The sequence below is a fragment of the Lycorma delicatula genome, chromosome 2, assembly GCF_047948215.1.
Source record: "Lycorma delicatula isolate Av1 chromosome 2, ASM4794821v1, whole genome shotgun sequence".
Lineage (NCBI taxonomy): Eukaryota > Metazoa > Arthropoda > Insecta > Hemiptera > Fulgoridae > Lycorma > Lycorma delicatula.
The window spans coordinates 143,144,192-143,166,993 of record NC_134456.1 but is presented as its reverse complement, the minus strand read 5'-3'; the positions used below and the strand labels follow the sequence as shown (position 1 = coordinate 143,166,993).

At 29.9% G+C, this 22,802-nt stretch overlaps 1 protein-coding gene across 1 annotated transcript in view; it reads right to left on the bottom strand.

The window, feature by feature from the left end:
- LOC142319287 (dynein axonemal heavy chain 7-like) overlaps window positions 1-22,802 on the bottom strand; it is a 187,489-nt gene that overhangs the window by 61,318 nt on the left and 103,369 nt on the right. The window contains exons 37-43 of the mRNA XM_075356394.1: window positions 19,008-19,166; window positions 13,851-14,080; window positions 9,312-9,492; window positions 8,099-8,326; window positions 4,240-4,468; window positions 994-1,199; window positions 444-579 (exon numbers count right to left, since the gene is read on the bottom strand). Of these exons, the coding sequence (XP_075212509.1) occupies window positions 444-579; window positions 994-1,199; window positions 4,240-4,468; window positions 8,099-8,326; window positions 9,312-9,492; window positions 13,851-14,080; window positions 19,008-19,166 (1,369 nt within the window). The remainder of the gene's footprint in view (window positions 1-443; window positions 580-993; window positions 1,200-4,239; window positions 4,469-8,098; window positions 8,327-9,311; window positions 9,493-13,850; window positions 14,081-19,007; window positions 19,167-22,802) is intronic.

Genomic DNA, 22,802 nt, shown 5'->3' with positions numbered 1-22,802 from the left:
TTTTAAAATACTTACTTCATAAAAAAACAGATAATACTCAGAAAAATCCTCATATTTTTCTGAGAATCATAATGCCAGTAAACACTGCACTCATTTAAACAGCTCATCATACTTTGTGCTTGACATTATGTATTCAGACTTTAGGATGAACAAGGCTACTTAACTATTTAGATAATTAGCAACTTGTAATGAAATGCTGCTACTTCTCAGTATCACAGCAGATTCAACAATTAAGCATATATGGGAATAAAAATCTTATGGACAAAGATCATCAACAATCAAGAGGTAGTCTGCTATTTGAAATTCCACTCTTCATACATCAGGAACAGAATTTCACATTACAATCCATTAAACTTAGAAAAATAAAATTTTCATTACCTCTAAATACAGATAAGTTTTTTAAACCGATCCTCAAAAAGATTACTTATGGACTAAATATATACCTGTAAGTGTATAGTAAGATTCTCCAAGAGTCTTAGCAGTAGCACTCCAACGTTCTCTTTCTCCTCCTAATCCACTAATAAGTTCCTCGGCTCGTTCAAGCTTTTTAGTGCATAAATCAACATCATCTTGAAGAGCCTGTAAAAGTTAATTATATCAATAAATAATGAACATTTATGTAAAAATATCTCCTTCACAGCTGCTTTAGTAATTTTAATGATTTAACCGGAAAGCTATGGTCATCAGCAGCATAATATTTATATTGTTATTTTAGTGACTGTTTGAAAACAATACTGATTTTCAAGGAATTACTACTATTCTATCAAGATTGCTACGTTACCAGTTTTTGAGAAAAAATGCAATTAAACTACTAACTCAGTGCAAAAATAAGTAAAATTACCAATAAAACTACTAACTCAGTGCAAAAATAAGTAAAACCACCTAAGAAATAAGTAAAAACACCTTAGTTAAAATTTATTTATGTTGCTTTAAAATTGATTTACTTAAAAATCGTATTGTAAAAATCGTATTGAAATCTTTTGATTACATTACCTGAAAACGAGCTTTATTCTGTGAAAGAACATCTTCTAATTTTGCAAGCTTTGCCTGGACCTCACTTAATTGAGCACGTTTTACTTCTAACTTTCCCATTGCAGTTCCATATTCTTCTTCAGCTTGGGCCAATGCTAACTTTTTTGGAGCTACAACCTTTGCTACAGTATCGTATTTAGAAACAGCAATTATCCATTTGCATAAGCCTAAATCAGTGTAAAAGACAGTTTATGTTAAAATATAATACAGAGAGAATTGAGAAATTTGATCTGAAGAAAATTGGCAAGAAAATGCTAGTCAAGTTCAGTGGTTACTATTGTATTTACAAACTACTAATTATTCTTTGACTAGAAAATATAATTCTTCATAAGGTTAACCATTTACACATCTGTTAAATTTTAATAAATGAATTATAATCATGAATATTATGATAATATAATTCTGAATATTTATATCACTCAATATTATTTTTTTGTCAATAAAAAGAAATTAAATTTCTCATTTCTGTACCCCAACTACCACTTCTTGTTTCTTGCAAGATCCTTGCAGGATTCTTATTAAAAATAATAATCCTAGTCTGGGAAACCCTAGACCTATATATATATATTACACACACACACACACACACACACACACACACACACACACACACACACCCTGATAACTACAATAGAACAATACATCTTTAACTAAAAGTCAGATTAAAGGGGTTCTACTGATATAAATTTTCACAAGATTTTATTAAAGTTTCCAATTAAAATTATATAAATTGTAAAACTTTCCAAGGCAATTAAAAGATTAATCAATACTACTAAAAAAGAGAATAAAAGCAATTTATATAAATTGCATGAAATTTTCCTTCTTTAAAAAACAGCTGTTTTTTTATCAAAAATCGTTTTTACTAACACACATTTGAGTTTTGATTATTTTATATTCATACCTTCAATTTTCAAAAACAGGATTTTGTACAACTCAAAATTTTTTTTAGTTTTCACTCCTGATATTCTCTGATGTATTACAGAAAGCAGTTGAAGGTCAATCCATTTGAAGTCTCCCAAAAAAACATAAGTTGGTTGCTTGACAAATTAAAAAAAATAATTGAAACTGCTTACCCACTTATTTCCATGTTTCAAGACCTTAAAACTATTTTTTTTTTAATTTTTTATTTAAGCAGTTTACCTGTGGTGGCCATTTTTATTATGTTGTGCACATCTATTTTTGTGATTATAAGGGTTAACAGAAAACATAACTAAACTGGTCCTGGAAGGATGAAACAAAAACCAATTTAATCATATTTTCTCAAGGTAAAAGATAGGTGTCTTAGTGATTTATGTACCTACCTCACTTCTTTCTATGAAAAAATTACCAATAAAGTTCAACATGAAAAACCTATTACAAGCGATACAATTTTAACACACTAAATAAGTGCCCCAAGGGAGTTTCTTTTCTTTGCACTTTACACTTTTTATATTATGCTCCTACGCTGTTGAAGTTGAAGTTTTCAATATTTTTAAAATAGTTTTTCTTTTAATTATTAATGATAGGTCGTAATTTAATAACTTAATAAACACCAGTAACCTAATACAATTTTGATTCAAAACTGCTTGTAAAACTTACCAAAACTGATATTTCAATGAGTATTATTAATGATAGGTCGTAATTTAATAATAACTTAACAAATACCAGTAATCGAATATAATTTTGATTCAAAAATGCTTGTAAAACTTACCAAAATTGATATTTCAATGAGTAGACATCTTTTTTCAAGAATTCATTATTATTTTGGTTTATTTTTAATTTATTTAATTTAAATATTATTATTATTTATTTAAATTTTAATGCTGGTAACCTTTGATCCATGCTTAATTTTTTCAATTTTGATGGAGTTGATACATCCAAGATGCTACAAGTAGCACATACGATTGTTCAATATTCACATAAATTCCTAAGGAACATTGTTCTTCCATGTTAACTGATTTTAAAATATGCAATATAATATTAAGCAAAACTTATTTATTTAATAAAGACTTCCAAACACAGGATAAAATCTTTTGACTGCAACGCTAAATGAGTATGTTGCAACATGAATTTTCCTGACAAGTGGAAATGATTTCAAGCACCTGTTATAACCCAAGGGTGGCCTTGGGTCACTTTAATGGATTGACCCTGAACATTTTTATAAGGAAATGTGATAAATATGTGAAGCTAACGAAAAAATAGGTACAAATCACAGGTATAAAAACATTTTTATTAAATTGGTTTAAAATTTAATGTAACAAGAGATTTATTATCAAATTTTGATTTCTGCATTATTCCATATGTCTATTTTGTGTTTGTGTATGCACGCGCGTGCATCTGTGTGCATGTGAAGCCAAGTTTTCTGAAAAGTTTCCAAATACTTCTGTTCCTTACTGCAATGTAGTTTGAACTCTTACTGCAAAATCTTGTGTGCAACAGGCTCTGTTGAAGAGACTGATTGAAATGGAAGACCACCTAAACTAAAACAAGCTGCTTGATATTTCAAATACTGCGGCCAAAAGGCCATTAAAGTCAATGTGTAAGTTAGCACAAGAACAAGATATCAGGGACTTGCTACCACACAAATCTGTAAGAAAGAACTAACTTTTCCCCTACAAAGTAATATGTGTTCAAGAACTGAAACCTTCAGATCATGCCAAAAGACTAATTATTGTCAATGATTTAAACATTTTATTGACCAAAAAGCTGTAAATATCCTTGACATTTCATTTTTACTAATGAAGCGTGGTTTCAACTGAGAGGGTATATTAAGTCACAATATATATGACTGTAGCTGACAACTAACCCTCATGAATTACCTGAACAACCTTTACAAGAAGCAAAAATTGGAAACTAGGTCGGTTGTGTGTAGACTGCGCATTGTGGATCCAATCTTTTTTAAAAATACAGTTGATAGTCATCGTTATTTTTTTACTCCAACTTCATTAATACTTAAAAAAAAAGAAAAGGACCAAACAGATAGAATAAAATTACCTAAAATCTAAGCATAACTGTTTGAGGAGGTCATTTTCAACATATTTTATAAACTATTTCAGATATTGTAATATCTGTTCCTATAAAATAAAGAAATAAAGATACAAAGAAATAATTAAGAAATTTCAAATTCCAATGCACAACTTTCTGATCATACTGTAGATATGTTAAGAAATAATCAGCTGATAAAATATTTGCTATAAAAATTACAATAATAAAATATTCTGATTTTACCTTCAGCTGCATTAGAAGCAGCTTTAATTTTATCGGGATCAAAATCTTCATTGCTAAGATATTTATCTTGTAAAATCTTCATAGTACGAGGAGGAATATTATCCTTATCAAAAAATTTAAGGCTGTTTAAAAACCCCATATCTCCTAGAATCCTTTTTGAAGGTCCCCAGTAATCTTCAATCATTTTGCCGCTTCCTTGTGGGTCAGGAATACGATCTGGTTTTATATCCTAAAATAATTTTATAAAAAACTGCAATAGTTATTATAAAAGAGTTGTGTATTACGTAACATTTAAATTCTACTGATTTCAGTGAACAAAGATTATATTCTTCTGATTAAAACAGCAACACAATTATATATTATAAAAAAATACTACTCTCTAAACTACTTTTATAAAAGTATTCTCCAATTACTTATAGAAGTAATAATCTTAATAATTTACATCTACTTTACTTATAATGTTATTTTGTTTAATTGAAAATGAAAATTCAGAAATGCAATTTCTATTAATGAGATATCTTTTAATATCTATTATAGTTATCTGGTTTATTTTCTAGAACAAATTCATAGCAATTTGTTTAATCTTCTTGAACAAAACATTTTGGAGGAACTATGAGATTGCGTATTTAATTGTTTAGACAAATTAAACAAGCAGAATGTAATGAATAAAAAGTAATGTAATGAATTAACAGTAAAGGATATGAAGAATAAAAAATAAACAAATAACTGCAGAATGATGTAATCAGCCAAACTACAGAAAGTATTATAATTTTATTAAGGTTATAATTATTTTATACTATAGATTAAAATATATATATATATTTTTTTTAATGAAGTTAAACTATATGAATGGATTCTTTTGCTAATATACTGATGAATAGAATGGGAAAGTGTTTTTTTCTAAAAATGGAAAAAATTACCTGATAAGTTTCAAAATAAAATTAGAGATGAAAATTTTGAATTAATTCTTGTAAAGAAATTAGGTTGAAACTACCATAGTACTCTAAATATACAAAAACTTCCTCTAAATCTGTTCTCTGAATATGTTTCTCATAAACTGAGGGTACTATTTTGTTAAAATGATAAAATACTACTGTACAAAATCACATCAAGGTTACTTTTCATTATCAATAGCAAATTTGTATGCCGTATTGAGATTAAAAATAATAAACTCCATACCATGCACATCCACTCTAGAAAAAATATGGGGAACCAAATTCTTGCTTTAATAATCATTAAAAAAATGTTTGTGTAGCCCGTGAAAGCTGTTTACAATTCCAACTAAATTTCTCTAAATGTTAATTAATTAGATACTCAAAAGAAAATTAAATGAAACTCCTAAAATTTGAGAAATTGTATATTCACAAACACACAAAATACATATCTATGTGTTATAAAAAGACAAGCTCAATGCTACAGATATGATACTGTCAGAATCCAACCACTATGATAGTGAAACATTAATAAACTCAACTGCTGAAATGACTAAAGATATTTCTTTTTAGACAATTCTAGAATCCTCTTAAAAATAATTTAAAAAACTGTAATTGTTATTAAATAACTGAGCACACAGGAACTGTATGGTAACGAGAATTTTCTTTCATTATAATTAGTTTAAATCAAACCAAAAAAAAAAAAAAAATGCTGTCCAAAAAATGAAGTCGTTTATTTTTTGTTGCAAATTGCTACACAAAGTACAACTTTGTTAATATACTTAGCATATTTATTTATTTTAATTTATTACATGCAATAAAAATATACAAGCAGTGTATCACAAAGTTCTCTCAGATTTTCATAACCTATTTTATTTGTGAAAATGATAAGAGAAAGTATACATAAACATGTCCTGAAATGCTTTGTTTGCGAGTTATGGCTAGTGAATTTCACTTCAGCTACCCTAGTGAAATGATGTCACACTGAAAAAAAGGAGCATAAATACTGATTTCTTATGATCAAGAAATGTATCAGCAGCAGTTTTTAAGAAATCTGGGATGAAAACAAATAAATTGGGGTAAAACACACCCTGTTTTATATGTTTGATGTACAATAGCTTTGTTAGTGGTAATAAACACAAAGCTTTGAAACAGAGAATTTAACTCAGAACCAAATTGTTTAAGATGTGTAGTTTATTTAGAAACAGTACATTATTGAATTGTATTTAGAAACAGTACATTACCTGTGTAATCATTAGCAAAGGTTTTCTGTGAGTTTTAGTTTGAACATAATCAGTTTGCCACTGAACTAATGTCGTACTTATTTACAGCAGAGCAATACACATTGCTAGGATATTCATTTTGGGTATGCAATAGTAGAATATGACAAATGTTTTCTGAATAGCAGGATTTCAGATCCCAAAACACCTAGCACAACGTTTTGCAATCTTCAAGTAACAACTCGTTGAGTACCTAGTACTCATTTACCTTCATATATCTGTCTAACATGATGCTGTTATTGATGAAATTATTATAAATCTGTACACAATATCTTTCTAAGTGGATTGGAGTTTTGCATTCAATGGTACGGAGAACACTTAAACAGAACAAGTTTTATCCTTATCATAATCACCCAGTTCCATATCTACATCCAGGAGACTGCCCACTTCGCTTTGAGTTCTAAAACTCATATTTGCAGAATACAAATTGACAAAGTATACAAATACAAAGTATGTTTTGTTTACAGAAGAGGCAAATTTCACTTAAGATGATGTCAAGAACACATGCAATGTCCATACATGGGCAGAAGTAAATCCTCATGAAATGAGGATTTAACATCAATTTAGCATCAATGTGCAGTACAGCCTTCTTCACAAACAACTGTTTGTATCATTCATATTACCTGGCTGTTTCAATGCTTAGGTCTACATGCACTTTCTTCATCTTCAAGAAGAGTTGCCACAGCTGCTTATTGAGGTCCATTTTCCTGACCATGAAAATTGCCTCATCACAATTAGATTTTTGTGTGTTGGGGATGGATGAAATTGCATAAAAAATAAAAATACATTCTCTTTAGGAATTAATTGTCTATTACGAATGCGACTGAGCAACTTAAGGACACCTCTGAAGAACTAAAAAACAAAAGCAGTACAGAAGCATGCCAAGAAATGTGTTGAAAAAAGTGGGCTCATTTTTTGAACATTTATAAACTGATACATGTAATGCATTTTGATCTAGTGTACTGTTTCTAAATAAAATTTGAATTTTTATAACTGAATTAAAAGTTTTGCTTAAAAGTTTTATTTGTTTATTACCCATTTAATAAAGTTATTGTATGTCAGACATAAAAAAACAGGGTTTCTATCCTAGATTTATTGATTTTCACCTCAGATTTCCCAAAAAATACTGAATATATAGTTTTTAGGTTATTAAAGTCCCAGGAGAACCTTTGTGATAAATCTATACAAAAGATTCAAAGCGAAAAATACTCTTAATTTTTAAAAATCTATATTTTTAGATTTCTGCTTTCCATTCTTTATGGAAAGTCTTGGCAAATTTTTCTCCTTTTTCTCACTTTACATACACTTTATTTTATTTGAATGACATATTTGGCAAATGTACTTTTAGATATTATGCAAACTTTTTCTTCATGTATAAATGAAATGCTATTTCCCTGCAAAAATTCAACTGCTTTGAAAATTTTTGTGAAGTTAAAAAAATGCAAATTCCTGTAAATTATGTTTATACTTTCTAGGGCTGGACTATAGCAGTAAATACAGGCAAACAATTGAATTTAATATAGTCTATGTTATAAATATATATAAAAGTAAACACATACTGAATTTACTAGGAGTCAAGATAAATAGTTAAGTACTTATTTAAGAATAACAAAACACTAGAAACTAGGTACCTCAGAGAAACATTACCTTTAACGTACAAATAGCTTCCATAACCAATTTCACACCTCGAGGAGGATTTTTCATAGCTTTAACCATAGCAATATCACTGAGAGTTAAAGTATTTAAGGCTCGTTCAGCAGCTTCCAAAATTGGTAAAGCTTCAGCTAAATTTGCATCACAATCATCTTTAATTGCTTGAGCAGCTTGTGCTTGTTCATTTGCAAGTGCTTCATCAATTTTAACAACTTCTTCTACCTAATGGATTAAAAATGGTAATATTAAAATTAACATTACAATTGAACCTTGACTAAGAGTTGACAGAACTAAAGGTAACAGATATCAATTTTTATACATTATTAATGTCAAAAGACTGACACAAAAGGATAACTTAAAGAGACATAAACTAAAACGTAGCTTCAGCATTCAAGAACAAAAAAAAGTATTTTACTTTAATCTACCCACTAAGGAAGAAAAAACCCAAATTAATATAAGAAAAGTAGTATATATAATCAGGTAGAAGACTTGTGGTCAGAACTGGACCTGATTATATGTAACTTTTTCTTAAATTTAAAAAATACTTATTACCTTTCTATTATAATTTCATCTACTAATAACATGCATCCTCTGTCACATGTGCCAGGGAAATGATAAGTGAAATTGTTCTCTTAGTCATCAAACTAAGCCACATTTATGTCACAATTATAATTACAAATACATTCACATTTAAATCAGATTATTATTCTCACTTAAAAATATTTACATATTGTTCTTTGTTATGAATTTTATGAACTTCTACATATCCGACTATGAATCACATCAAAGAGAGTTTATAGTACTTTGTTCATCAAGTATATTAATTCTTTGATAATTAAGATGAAAAGGTAATTTACTACTATACAAAATTTGTGGCTGTATCTGTATTTCAAAAACTTCATGCCACATTGCTAGTATATTTCATTTTTACTAACATTCCTGTTAGTCTAAAGTTACAAATCAGATTAATTGCAGTAGATATAAACCATAAAACTGTTTAATTTTTAAGGAGCATATATAGAATCCTCCATCTGACCATGTACGTCATATAAAGTTCACATACTCTTTGTTTCACCACAAACAGACATGAAATGAAACATGTTCAATACAAATAAACAATCAATTAGACACATTATATCTATTACTGTGTAATAGATATTCCTTTATGGTAGAGGAGTAGTATCAAAATTAGAACTATACTACAAACCTTAGCAACATCTTTTGATTCTTCTTCGACTTTTGCTAATATTTCCTTCACATTTTCAGCAGCTACTTGAAGAGCAGGTTGTAATCGTTTCAGATCCTCTTGCATAATAGCAACTTCAGAAGAAGCTGTGTTCAGCTTATCTAGACCTACTTCATATCGCTTCTTCCCATTCAAAACTTCCCTGAAATATTTAAAGTTAAATAAGTTATTTAAATGTTAAATAAGTTTAACGTTCTAAATAAGAATGACATAATATATGTAGGATTTGAGGCTCCATGGTAAGGTCTGTATACAGGCCTTCAACATACAGGGCAAGTTTATGAAATCAACCAGAAAGGCTAAAAGGGTAAGGCAACTGGAAATCATCCAGCTAATGGAACAAGTCTCCAGGCTCAAACATGCACACCTACATACCACACGCCCTGACAACTGAACTGCAGCAAAATCCATCAAATCAGAATTCATATGCGCTTTCCTAAACAGGAGTTGTTGTATACCTACATGCCTGCACAAGCACCTCTCCCCACCAAGCCAGCTGTTGCAGAACACCCCACACCACAGTAATGGTGTGGCCCCACCACTCTCACATGCCTATAAAAGACCTTACAAACCACCACCACCACCTAGAGAAGATGGAAGAAAGAAGTTTCTTGGCCAGCCTGCTGAGGGAGCCACTGGGGGCAGACACTACCTTCCCTTGCTCTCAGCTTGTCCGGCTTTAAGTGCCCTAGATGGCAGGCCTATCAGCAACCCAGCGTGAAATAGCTTGGAGAGAACCACCTTGGCCACGCCAGCTGAAGACAATTGAAGCAGACCCAATACTGTGGGGCTCTGAGAGCTACCATTGCCATGCTTTAGTGAGGAAGACCCAACTACCGCTCAGGAGAAGCTCAGTCAGATTCCAACGGATGATTCACAACTCCCTAACTTCAGCCTAGCCAGAGACCAGCTTCCGGACCCATCAGCCTATCTCAGGGCTACCTCACAAAACATACAAATGACACTCAAAGCCATATCTATATTTATTTTTTTGTTAAAAAATTTTTTAAACAATAATTTATTAAATTTAAAAAAAAGCAATAGTCTAAAAAAATTTTTGTTCTTTATTAATTCATTAAATACATCTTTTGTAATGATAAATTTCAAAACCGTTTCTATGGTTTGAGTATATTAATTCACTGTTGTTTGCTATGGTTATTAGCAATCAATCAAAACATGATTTATTCTTTCCTTTCATTAATGAAATGAAATGAAGTTTATATTATGAAATAACAATGCAGACACACCAAACAATTTTTTTTTTCAATTAGTGTAAATGAAATCTAAATTAATTTGGCTTAGAATATCCAAAACTTCTTAACAGAAGATAAAGAATAATTTATGTAAAAAGTTATAATTTATAACTGAAATAAAGACCTCACAGTTTTCTCATTTGGAGTATTCCATTTTAATTCAACCAATGATCAACAAATCATTTATATTTTGAAAAATGTTTTTCTTGAGTAATAGACTTTCTAACTCACCACTAGGTTAAAACAGCCATTTTCCTCACTTTTTCATGAGTTATAGGCATTCTTATTTTACATCATACAGAGGGTCAAAAAAATGGCTTTTTCTAAAGAGTAAAAATGGAAAATCATTTTAGTGAACTCAAAATTCATTTTTTCACATAAGCAAATCTTTTAATGTTCGCTGAAGTTACGTTTACATTGTTTTTTCAAATTTTGCACCCGAAATAAATAATGAAGGGCTCAAGGGAACAGACCTGTTTTTTACCTAACTCTTAGAAACTAGTAAGTAGTATTTATAAAACTGCTAAAAACGCTGTTCCTTCTAACCGTAAACAACATATCCAAAAATACTAATGTTATGTATTTTTCAGATTATAAAAATTATAACTAAACTCATTAGAATGAATAAACTGATAATAAAATAGTCAATTACAAAATGATAAACAATTCAAATACATTGAATTGTTCAATTCACTTTTACCTTATTTTACTCCTGCTAGTTATGAATAAATCTTACACTTTTTGATCAAACTTAACATAACTTTTTAATCATAACTAGCAGGAGTAATATAAGGTAAAAGTGAATTGAACAATTCAATGTATTTGAATTGTTTATCATTTTGTAATTGACTATTTTATTAACTGACAAAAAGGTTCTTGTTTATTGGTCTGTTGTGATTACCTGATAATGAGAACTGAGGTATTTTTCAGTCTCTTGAACATCTTTATTAGACCAGAAAATAAATGTTATATTTTTAATATTATCTTTGCAATAACTGTACATTTTACAAGGTGTGTAGCAATTTGATTGTTGACTGTCCTTTGAAGGCTTGCTTTAGTGACACTCCTTTTTACAGTTCTAACAATACTATCACATGGTCCTTTTCCATGGTGTGAGATAAAAAACGCTATTCACCTGCAATTTCATAATCTTCTTGATGGTAACACAAATTTATGAAATTTTTTTTGTTTTAATACTGGGCTGTGGAACCATCAGAAAAAAAATTGTTTTAACTTGTAGCAAATGTTTTTATAATTTATTTTAACTTGCTTTGGAAGCAGAAGGAGGATGTAGTATTGTGCTTCAAGTACTCTCATTAATCACACAGTAGCTTTTTTGGCTTTGTTATTTTCTTTCTTTTAAAATATATGAGAAAAGTATGTACTGTGGTATAAGTTTTTGACTAGTGATGTGATTGAACTTCATTGTGTATCACAAAAGGAAAATTTAGAGCGGACTTCATCCTGTATCACAAAAGGAAAATTTGGGGCGAAGTCTCCCATTACAATACCTTCACACTCCAAGTTTTCCTTTTTATTGTTGAAAAAATTAGATTGTTCCTTTGCAACAAAATACCTTAGATTATTTAAATTTTCAGTTGTTTATCTAAGTACTCTCAAAATGGAAGAATTTGAGTGGTTAGTTCACAACAGTCAACAGAACCCACCTGTTTGAAGATAATTACAGAATCAAAATCATCCCAGCTCTCTTGAAGTAATCTGAGCACTTCATTAGTGCCTAGACATTTTTCACACTGTGACAGCATACATCTTTAATTTTTCTATATCACATACCACAGTTGAAAGTAGAATTTTTCATTTTTCAAATCAAATTTCATTTTTAGAGCAGATAACATGAGTTTTACATTTTGGTGGGCGACACACACACCAAAAGAGCAAGTTCCTGACCTACCAGCTAGAATACAAAATTTATGACTTAAATAAGCAAATTTTGAAAAACAAATTTTTAAATTATGTTTTTCTTTGAAACCTGTGTACAGTTCTTTAAAGTTACATAACAGCCTTTTTTGAATATTAATTTTCTTCCAGTTAGCTTGTCTTACAGACACAATCCTTCTTTCCTGGCATCATTTGGCTGTGCTCATCTTTCTGGTAAAAATCTTGGACACATTTAATAGCATTTTTATCAATTATGTGAATGGGTTTCTTTTTTCCAATTTGTGGCAAAATTCCACTTGTTTTAACTAACTCTTTGGACTGATGGACTAAATACTGACTAATACTAAACTCATTTTGAATTTTTTTATTCTCCAGCTGCTTGGTAATAAACTTTTAATTATAGTTTTTCCATTTTGTTTAAGCATTCTGTACAGTGCTCTGCCTGAAATTAATTTTAATTTTGGATTGCTAGTTGAAAGTGTCCAAGATATTTCTCAAAGAGATTTCTTAACCGGTTTAGTGTTAACAACTAAATGGGTCAGGGCAACTTTAACAATTACTATGAAAATATTTATCTAAATATTCAGTTTTATGAAAAGTACAGATATTTTTTGTTTCACTACAAAGACTTCTTAAAGATAATGTTATTTGCTGTTCAGTAAATTCCAAAATATCGTGCAATACTGAAGATCTACTGTTAGTCAATTTAGATCTACTATTTTAGTGTAAATGCCAATGTGGTTTTTGGGCTCCAAAAATAAGACATTTTCAAAATCTTATGATTTGGTGGTCAGTTTGTTTACTGAAGGACACTCTGTAACAATCCAATTTTTTTTCCAAGTTCTACTAGTCCAATCCAAGTTCTACTAGTACCTAAGAGTTAAAAGATAAAAAACAGACCTATTACCCTAAGCACTTCATTCATTATTTATTTTGGGCCCAAAATTTGGTTATGTAACAAAATGAATTTTGAATACATTAATATTAAGGTCATAAAGCCCTTTCTGACCTCTGTATGATGTAAAATAACAATGCTACAGCTCATGGAAAAAGTGACAAAAATGGCTGTTTTTACCTGTTGGCAAGTTAGAAAGTAATCCTATTACTCTGGAAAATTTTTTTTTTAATTTAAAAAAAATATTTTTTTGTCACTACAAGGTGGGTAGTTACCATATACCAAATATCATCAAAATCAAAAACAGTGATGTAATAAAACTTTTGAAAATTTGTTGAATTAAAATGGAATATACCATTTACAGTTGGAATTCCATGTAAGACATGGAATTACATCCTAGTTAAAATATACTAATACTATAAAAATAAAATTAAGGAAAATCAAATTTCTTACGTCCTCTTTTTCTGAAGAAGTTCTTTGAATGTGGAAATTAGCTCTAAGTATGAAGTTGGTGTAATATAAACACGACGCTGTATCCTAGCATAAAATTCTTCTGATAGGATCTGAGTTGTTGTATGAAATTTTTGACACATATCAATACAAATATTGCGTTCCTTATCAATCAGTTCAACCTCAGACAGGAACCTGGTGGCAACAGCAAGAAGAGCATCAGGTGGCCAAGACTGCAATCAGTATTTAATTTAAGAAATTAGTCCCAACAAATTCTAAGCAATAACTGCAATTTATTTATTTTTACATATATCCCACACAACCACCCCATATTTACATACGTCTCACATAACATAAGTTAAAATTATATAATTAATGTTACAATTCTTTAAACAAATATAAATCTTATTTTATACTATTATTTGTATACATTTTCTTCTTATTTCTATTATGCAGAAAAACCATTTTTGGAGTTACATCCAAAAATGTTGACTTTGATAATCTGCCTATAAATAATTTCAATAATAATTAATAAATAATTTTAAAATGGAGGCTTTAGAAAATTGTAAAATGTTTAATTTTTGATTTAACATAATAAATGCATGCATTCCAGTCAAGATTTAATCCATTTAGCACAGAGGAGGCAGGTACACTGTTAACAGATTCATGTCTTAACCAGTAGAAATACAACAATGGGTAACTTTCCTTCTAGATTCCTAGTTAAAATTAAATTGGAGATTGTCTTTGAGGGTTTGGGTATAATCTTTCTGTTGACATTTGTCATATAGAATTTCTTAGATGTTACCATGACAGGTTTTTTAAGGATGCACAATGATAATGATCTTTCACCATGATGATTTTTCACCTAAGATGGAAGCTTTTAATGCAATACTTACAATGAAAGCTGGGTGTCATTTAGTCTGGAAACATAGCAAAGAAAAAATTAATTATTTAAGATTACACTTAGTCAATAGTTTTACTATAGAAATCAATTTAAATAGATAGAAAATAGATAGAAAAAAGTGAATGGACAAATAGAAAAAAACAACATTTTGAATAATAAAGGACTGGATAAATGAACAAAAATTTGATATCAACCACTATGTAGCAGCAAGGTATAAAAACATTTTGAAAAATCTCTTTCTATTATATTTAATAGTTAATTAATCCTTCAGCTAGCAAGGTAATCATGTATCAGGACCAAGCAGTTTACAAAAGGCAGCTTCTAGACTTCAGCACTTTTAACTGAAATTAGTAATTTATTTTTATTTTTTCCTTTATGAATCATGAGACCTTGCAGATGGTGAGGGGGCTTGACAGCTCAGTGATACAGGGTAGAGCTAGACCGAATGTGCAACCATATCAAAGTGGTATCTGTTGAGACCCAGATTAAGGAATGATTCCTGAAAGAGGGCAGTAGCTCTTTCAGTAGTTGTTAAGGGTGTAGGTCAGGAGGACTTATCAACGGCCACATCAACATCATCAACCTTCTGAGTTCTGCGCAGCTGAAAGCAATGGAAAACTACAGTAGTTTCTTTTTTTCTAATAAAATGTAGTTCTCTGCATTTTTAAATAACAAAGATGCCTTCCTTGGTAAAATATTCCAGAGGTAAACCAGTTCCCCATTTGGATCTCTGGGTGGGGACTACTAAGGAAGGGATCACCAGAAAATTAAAAAACAACATTCTGAGTCATGGAATGTTAGAAGTTTAAAAAAGGTTCATGGGTTAGATAATTTAAAGAGGGAAATGGATAGGTTAAATGTAGATGTAGTAGGAATTAGTGAGGTTCGATGGGAAGAGGAAAACTACTTTTGGTCAGGTGATTTTAGAATAATTAACTCAGCGTCAAATAAAGGGCGGGCAGGAGTAGGTAAGAAAATAGGGAAGAGAGTAGAATATTTCAAAAAAGCTTAGTGATAGAATCATTGTAATGGATAAAATCAAAACCTAATCCGACGTTCAACAGTTCACAGTAGTAAGAAGCATTGATTGTGCATCGCTCATGCAAAAAATCAATGAGAAATATCTTACCAATAGAAAAAAACAGTTGAAAGAACCTTGCCAGCTGACAGTCAAGTCTGCTTTCAAGGGGATGTCTCCCCTTTACTCCACCATTCCATACTGGCTTGTTTTGAGTGGTGGATCCACACATTTCATCGCAGATTACAATCCAACTCAAAGATGCATTACCTTTTTTTGCAAACCTTGCTGTTAAGCCTCTGCAGACCTCCGAATGTCTCAACTTCTGATCTGCGGTCACAAGGCAAGGGACCAATCTGGCACACACTTTGCACCAATCTGGCGCAACAAGAGGTCTTGCGGCAAATTAATAAAAAAAGACACATTTGGAAAATTATAGTTAAAAATTGTGCAGGCAGGCAACGTTTGGAATACGTAAAATAAATTGTAAGGGATGTAGGGATATACCAAAATGAAACAACTGGTACAAAAAATATTTTTTTTATTACTAGATGACATGGAGTTACTTAAATTATTCTTATTAATTACCAAATAATAACACTTTACAACCAAAAACAAAAAAAATATATATATTAAATAACAAATAGTACATTACATATGTAGTAGTAAATAATCATATAAGTTACCATATATAATACATACATGAATAAAAAAATTGCATTGATTATACATTTAAAAATGATTTTGTTGTGAAAGGTCTGCAATGGCATAGAACAATACAATTAATCGTAACTGCTGGATGATGGAATTCTAAGATGAGTCAGAAGATGGCTTTTTTACAAACCTGATCATTGTTTGTCAAAAGTGATGTTACAAGAAACATCTGTTTTGATTATAATGTATGAGTTACTGATTCACGCCATAGTCTGTGTTCAGTGTTTACTCTGTTGACATCTGTATACATTTTGTTTAAGTGCTGATATAATTCACTGCAAATGTTTCTCAGATACGAAGTATTCTAAATTTACATATTATCTTTCAAATTCAAGATGTGTAGTGAATATTTTTTGTAGTTTGTATGTAGTGTAATTTTGTAAAATGCCTAGAAATTGTGTAAACCATATGGGCAGCTTTTGTTACATTTGTGGTGAGATAATATTTAAGTTTCAGAAATGTAGTTTTACTACTCTCATCAAAAAATTCTATGAGCTTTACTTTGGCTGCAAAGTTAGTGACCAAACATTGCGGTCCTCACATTTATTGTGCTACTTGCTAATCAAAGGTTCTCGGTACATGAACTTTGCTGTTCCAATGATCTGGCAGAACAAAAAGATCATGCCTCCAATTGTTACTTGTCTGACTAATATTCCAGACTTTAGTTCAAAATCAAAGCACATTATTTTATACCCTAATTTACAATCTGCCTTGAGGTCTGTGGCTCACAGTGAAGAACTGCCTGTGCTTAAACACCAAAAAATATCATACTTACCAATAATCAACAACACAAAGATTTGGAAGAAGATAGTGATCATGAATGAAGTTTCATGTTCATCTGGTGAACCACATTTATTAACACAAGGGAACCTCTCAATGTCCTTGGATGATCTCAAAAAAGGAGGCAGGAACTTTTACGCTCACAATGAAAATGTTGGAACTGCCTCCACCATGAAATAGAAGTACTGATTTAGAAATAGGCATAATGACTTCAAGAATTTCTTTGTATTTGAAGATGTAATTCTTTTGCAATAATATTTTGTCTGTAATGGAATCATTTGGTTATGAGTACAAAGCAAAGGAATCACGTTTGTTTATTAACTTGTCTAAAGCAAGTCTTAAAGCATGCTTCTGCATATTGGATATAAATTTCCATCAGAGCTACTAGCTTACGCTACAGATCTGAAAGATCCATAACTTGTGTGAACATGAAACTTCTGCTAGATAAAATAAAGTATGAGGAATTTCAGTGAAATATCTGTGGTGACTTGCAAGTAATTGCTCTGTTGCTAGGTCTTCAAATTGGTTTCACCATGCTGGGACAACAGAGACCAAAAAAATCATTACATACAGAAAGAGTGGCCAAACCAAACAGCATTAACTCCAGAAGAAAATAATGTTAATGAACTACTTGGAGATTCTAAAACGTTTAGTTACCTCAAATTATAGCCCCATATAAAGATGGGGCTTATAAATAAACTTTGTGAAAGCATGGATTTAAGTGTGATTGGATTCACTTACTTAAAATAATTTTTCAAATATCAGTCAAGAAGGAATCTTTGGAAACTTCTTAGGAAACCATAAATTTGAAAATTACAAAGAAATAGTAAATGATCTTTTAAAAAATCTTAAAATCATGGGATGCACCATATCACTAAAGATTCACTTCTTTGACTTGCACTTTGATTTCTTCCCACCAACTCTAGGAGCAGTTAGCAATGAAAACAGTGAACGGTTTCATCAGGACATTTCAGGTATGGAAAAGCAGTACCAGGGCAAGTGGGGTTCAACATACTATCTGACTACTGGACCCTAAAGAGTTGTTCATGATGAAAAATATTGTAGAAAATCAAACATTACTACTTTTTAGGTACGATTATATTACACTAAGAGTGTATTTTAAATACGTAATATTGTAAAATTAAAATAGTTGTCTTTAACACTCCTTACATAATAAGACTAATTCTGAAATCATATTTGAATTCAGCATGAAAAATAATATTAGATTTACCAATTTTCTCTTCTGGGACAAAAAATAAATCAAATATTGCATACCAGTGATTTTATCTTTTCATGACTCTTCAACTTATAAAGCTATAATAAAATAAGATATAAAGATAAAATAAAATATACATACCAAAATTTACAGAGCGATTCGTTTCTTCATAATTTTTCATGAAAAATAGAGTAAATTGATAAATCAAGTTACATCATTAAATGGAAAACAAGCTTTGATTAGTTTCTATATTGTTATGCAAATGACCCCTTTCTGCCTAAAAGAAATGTATGTGAGAAAAGGAAAACTTAAACTAAGATAATACTACAGGAATATCAACTAATGGGTACATAAGACCATTAAAAATAATAATAATGCCACAGTTTGCCTGAAAACTCAACACATATTCCATCAAAACTTTTTAAGATTTTCATAGAAAGTAAGATGTTAAGATAACTGAGAAATTTTACTGAGTAAACTTAGTTCTTTTTTTGTGCCTAATTTTACAACTTCAATCACATAACAAACCTGAAACCAATCAATAGTGCAGCAATTGACAAGAGCAGGAAATTTTCTAATTCGAATTCTAAATCCATCTCCAATTGGGCTGAAAGCAAGACACACATGCAGCTGCTCTCTTACAACTTGTATGAAAAAATTGAATAATGCCACTGGGCTACCATCAGTCTGAAAGTAAATACAAACATTTGGGCAGTGATTACAAAAAAAGGTTTTATTAAATTTAAAACTAGTCTGCCTGTATATAATACACAATTTGCAAACAAAAAAATGGTTCACCGAGTAAAAGAAATTCATTTAAAAGTAGACAGCAAAATTTTTACCAATCACTCATTGTTGTGCTTACTTAAGCATGGATCATATTTGAGATTTTTAGTTAAAACTAAAGAAAATAAACAAAATATGTTAACCTCATTAAAGTTTGTAAATGCAAGTTTATCAGTTTCAGTTTTGTTATTCTTAATAAATAATCAGATTTGAAAGCAACATTCAACATATCTGTTTCTGAAAAATTGACCAAAATTAATAAATAAAATAAAATCATCAGTTGCTCCACATCAAATCATTCATAACAAATTACACATAAAAATTGAAATTAAACCATTTTATATTATACTTTAAAAGATCCTTTTTCCTTTTGATTTTAATTAGGAAAAGGATATTTAAACGATCCTTATTGGTACTAATCAATTCAAATTATAATTGGTATTCAACAATGAAGAAAATTCACAGTAAATCATTTCTAAACCTTCTATTCACGATTAAAATCACTTGTTTACAAAAGTAAACTTAGCTTAATCACATAAACCTGAAACCTGAATAACACAATCACATAACAAACCTGAATAGTGCAAGAGCAGGAAATGAAGTTTCTATACAAAAAAAACCTCAATCAAAATAAGAACTAACAAACTAGCTAAGGCATAAAAATTAACTTGGTACATCTACATTAAAAAAGTCTATCAATAAACATAAAAATAAGACACTACAACAGTTATAAAACTGGAAGCCCATTCTTCCACCTTAATGAACAATTAAAAAAATGAGTAATTAAAAAATTACTCCAGAAAATCGAAAGAAGAATTGAAGAACCTGCATCAGTATAAAGTACCAGAAAGATGGGCAATGGTGAATTGTGCCCAACAAAATCACGTACAAAGAGTTAGAACCCATCACTGATACCATGAGAAAGAGGAGACTGGATTCTTTTGTCACATCATGAGGATCAAGATTGCAGACTTCTGAAATTGCTGATACAGTAATAATCTTGCCTCGAACATAGACCAGGATGCAGATGGAGAGAGAAATAAGAGACGGTCTGAAGGAAATTGGCCTTACACCAGAGGATACCACAGACAAGATAAAATTTATTTAAATCAAGGACAAAAACACTCTCTTCAAGCATTCAAGAAACTCACAACACGAACATTTTGAACACTAGAAAGGACACAAAATAGAATGTATGAAAAAGTACTGGGAAGACAGCAAGGCCCTTCAAAAACACTTACAACGGCAAGTGTTTCAGCAACAGTCCTTTCAAAAAGACTTTGATAATGGAGTGATAAAAGTGATCCTATGCGGTCATAAAATATTAAAAAATAAATCTAAGAATACTCAATCTCTCAAGCTACCCATAAACTACCAAAAATATCATCCATGTTATATATACAAAATTTGAAACATTTAAAGAAAGGATTATACTCCCTCCTTCAAAGTATAAATGTTGTTTAAACTCAAAATAATTTTGATTAAGAATCATTTAATACCTCAACTACCTCAATTCTTCTAAGTTCATTCGTTGAACAGCAGAAGAATTATAACATATGAAACTACTAGTCTAATAGGATGATTTTCTTTTTTAAATAAGAGTATGGGTAACTGTGGATTCATTACTGTTGACATAAAACCAATATCTCTCTGAAAATCATGCACTTTTTACCAATTCTGGTTTGAAACTAACTTGTTTCCCAAAGCAATAACAGTTTTTCCTTTATCTGCAAGTATAAAACTATATCATTGTCTAAGTTTCTATAGTTTTAATTATTATTTTCACTATTTAAAATTTTTGTTGCCAAACAATGTTTTACAGAATTTCTCTCTTGAAATGAAATATCCTTATTAACTTTATTTTCAAAATTCAGAACAAGTTCACACTCTACTACTAAAATTTATAAATCCTTATATTTGTTTGACAAGGTTGTACGTCAAATTTCATGTTCATTAAACTCATTGAATTAAACTAAATTTAAATCTGTCAAAAAATACTATTAACTATAAGGGTAAATACAGAGTTGAATTTTTTCCAAACCAACACCCAAATCAGCATTTTGCACTAAGTTTACGTTTTTGCTTCAAATATTTTTTGTATATGATTTCTTGGATTTTTTATTAATTTACAAATCTAATAATTGCAACTCAACCTGATGCAATCTAAAAACCAATCCTGAATGTGTTACTTCAAAGTAAATAATATAAATGTTTACTTCCTAGCTACTGCTTCCTATACTCGGTTTTTATATCTTCAACTGTACATTTCCAAATGCCTGTAAATTGTGCTTTCCTGTCTGATACACTCCTATTATGAGTTCCAGGCCTCATATATCTAGGAGTAAGGTTCTTCAAACATATGTTGACAAATTAAATATTCTTAGTAATAATTTATGACTGCACAATTACATACGACTAAAAAAACTCATTGGAGCTTTTTTTCAAATATCCAACGGATGAAGCCGTTACTTGATGAAGATCCATAGTGAATAAGCAAAAATAATTGTAGAAAATGAAGCATATAATGGAATCATGTCACTTTGAGAAATAGATAGTTTTAATTTACTAAAAAAAAAAAAATAGTCTTAATACATGACTTAATCCCATAATTATATAAAAGTTGGATTATCTCACTTTGGTTTTTTATACATTCAATGAAAATTATAACTTTTGGTAAAAAATAAATGCTTTTACAAGTTTTTTTATAAAATTTATTTAAATTCCTTTTTTTACTTGCTAATAAATTTAAAATAAAAAAAATTAAATGGAAACCAATTTTTTTTTTTTTTAAATATTTGTTTAACGAATATCTTTGCTGAAACATAATAAAACTTCCTTGTTTTTTTACAAGCCTTTAAAACAAATACATATTCTCAAAATAGCATAACCAATTTCAAGAATAATAAAGGCTTACTAACGGGCAAGTGACGAATGACAAGTGTATTATTCTTAATGTATTCTAGTTAATAGTTTCTATCCCGCTATCTGTCTTACACTTACAGCTGTGATGTGTGCTTTATTTGAATACATAACATTCACTAGTTTCAATAAAAGAGTTTCTTTTGCTGTAAAGTAAAATTGCTTTCACTTTCTAGGATTGTGTAATGGAAGTGAAACTTTAATATTTATATGCAACAGAGTATATATTCAGCCAAAAAAATAAAACACTTTGCCTAACACAAATGGTGTGACATTTATTCTTAGTAATGACTATGGAATTTGCAGGAGTGACTTGTGACATCAAGCTACTACTATGAATACATAATTTATTATAAATTATTAAAACATTTCCTAAGAGGTGTTTTTTTTATTTTATTTTTTTAATATTAAATGTGACTGTTGCAAAATTTAAATCTTGTAAAAAATATTTGATGTTAATAGTCATGTAAAGAAACCATAATAATAAGCATCATCAATATTGAACGAAACTAATTAGAGGATTTTAGTGACCAAATTGTTAAAAACTGAAATGAAAGATCTGTATTAATATTCAAACTATAAATTGAAGGGCAAATTACTTTCATATCTCACAGACTT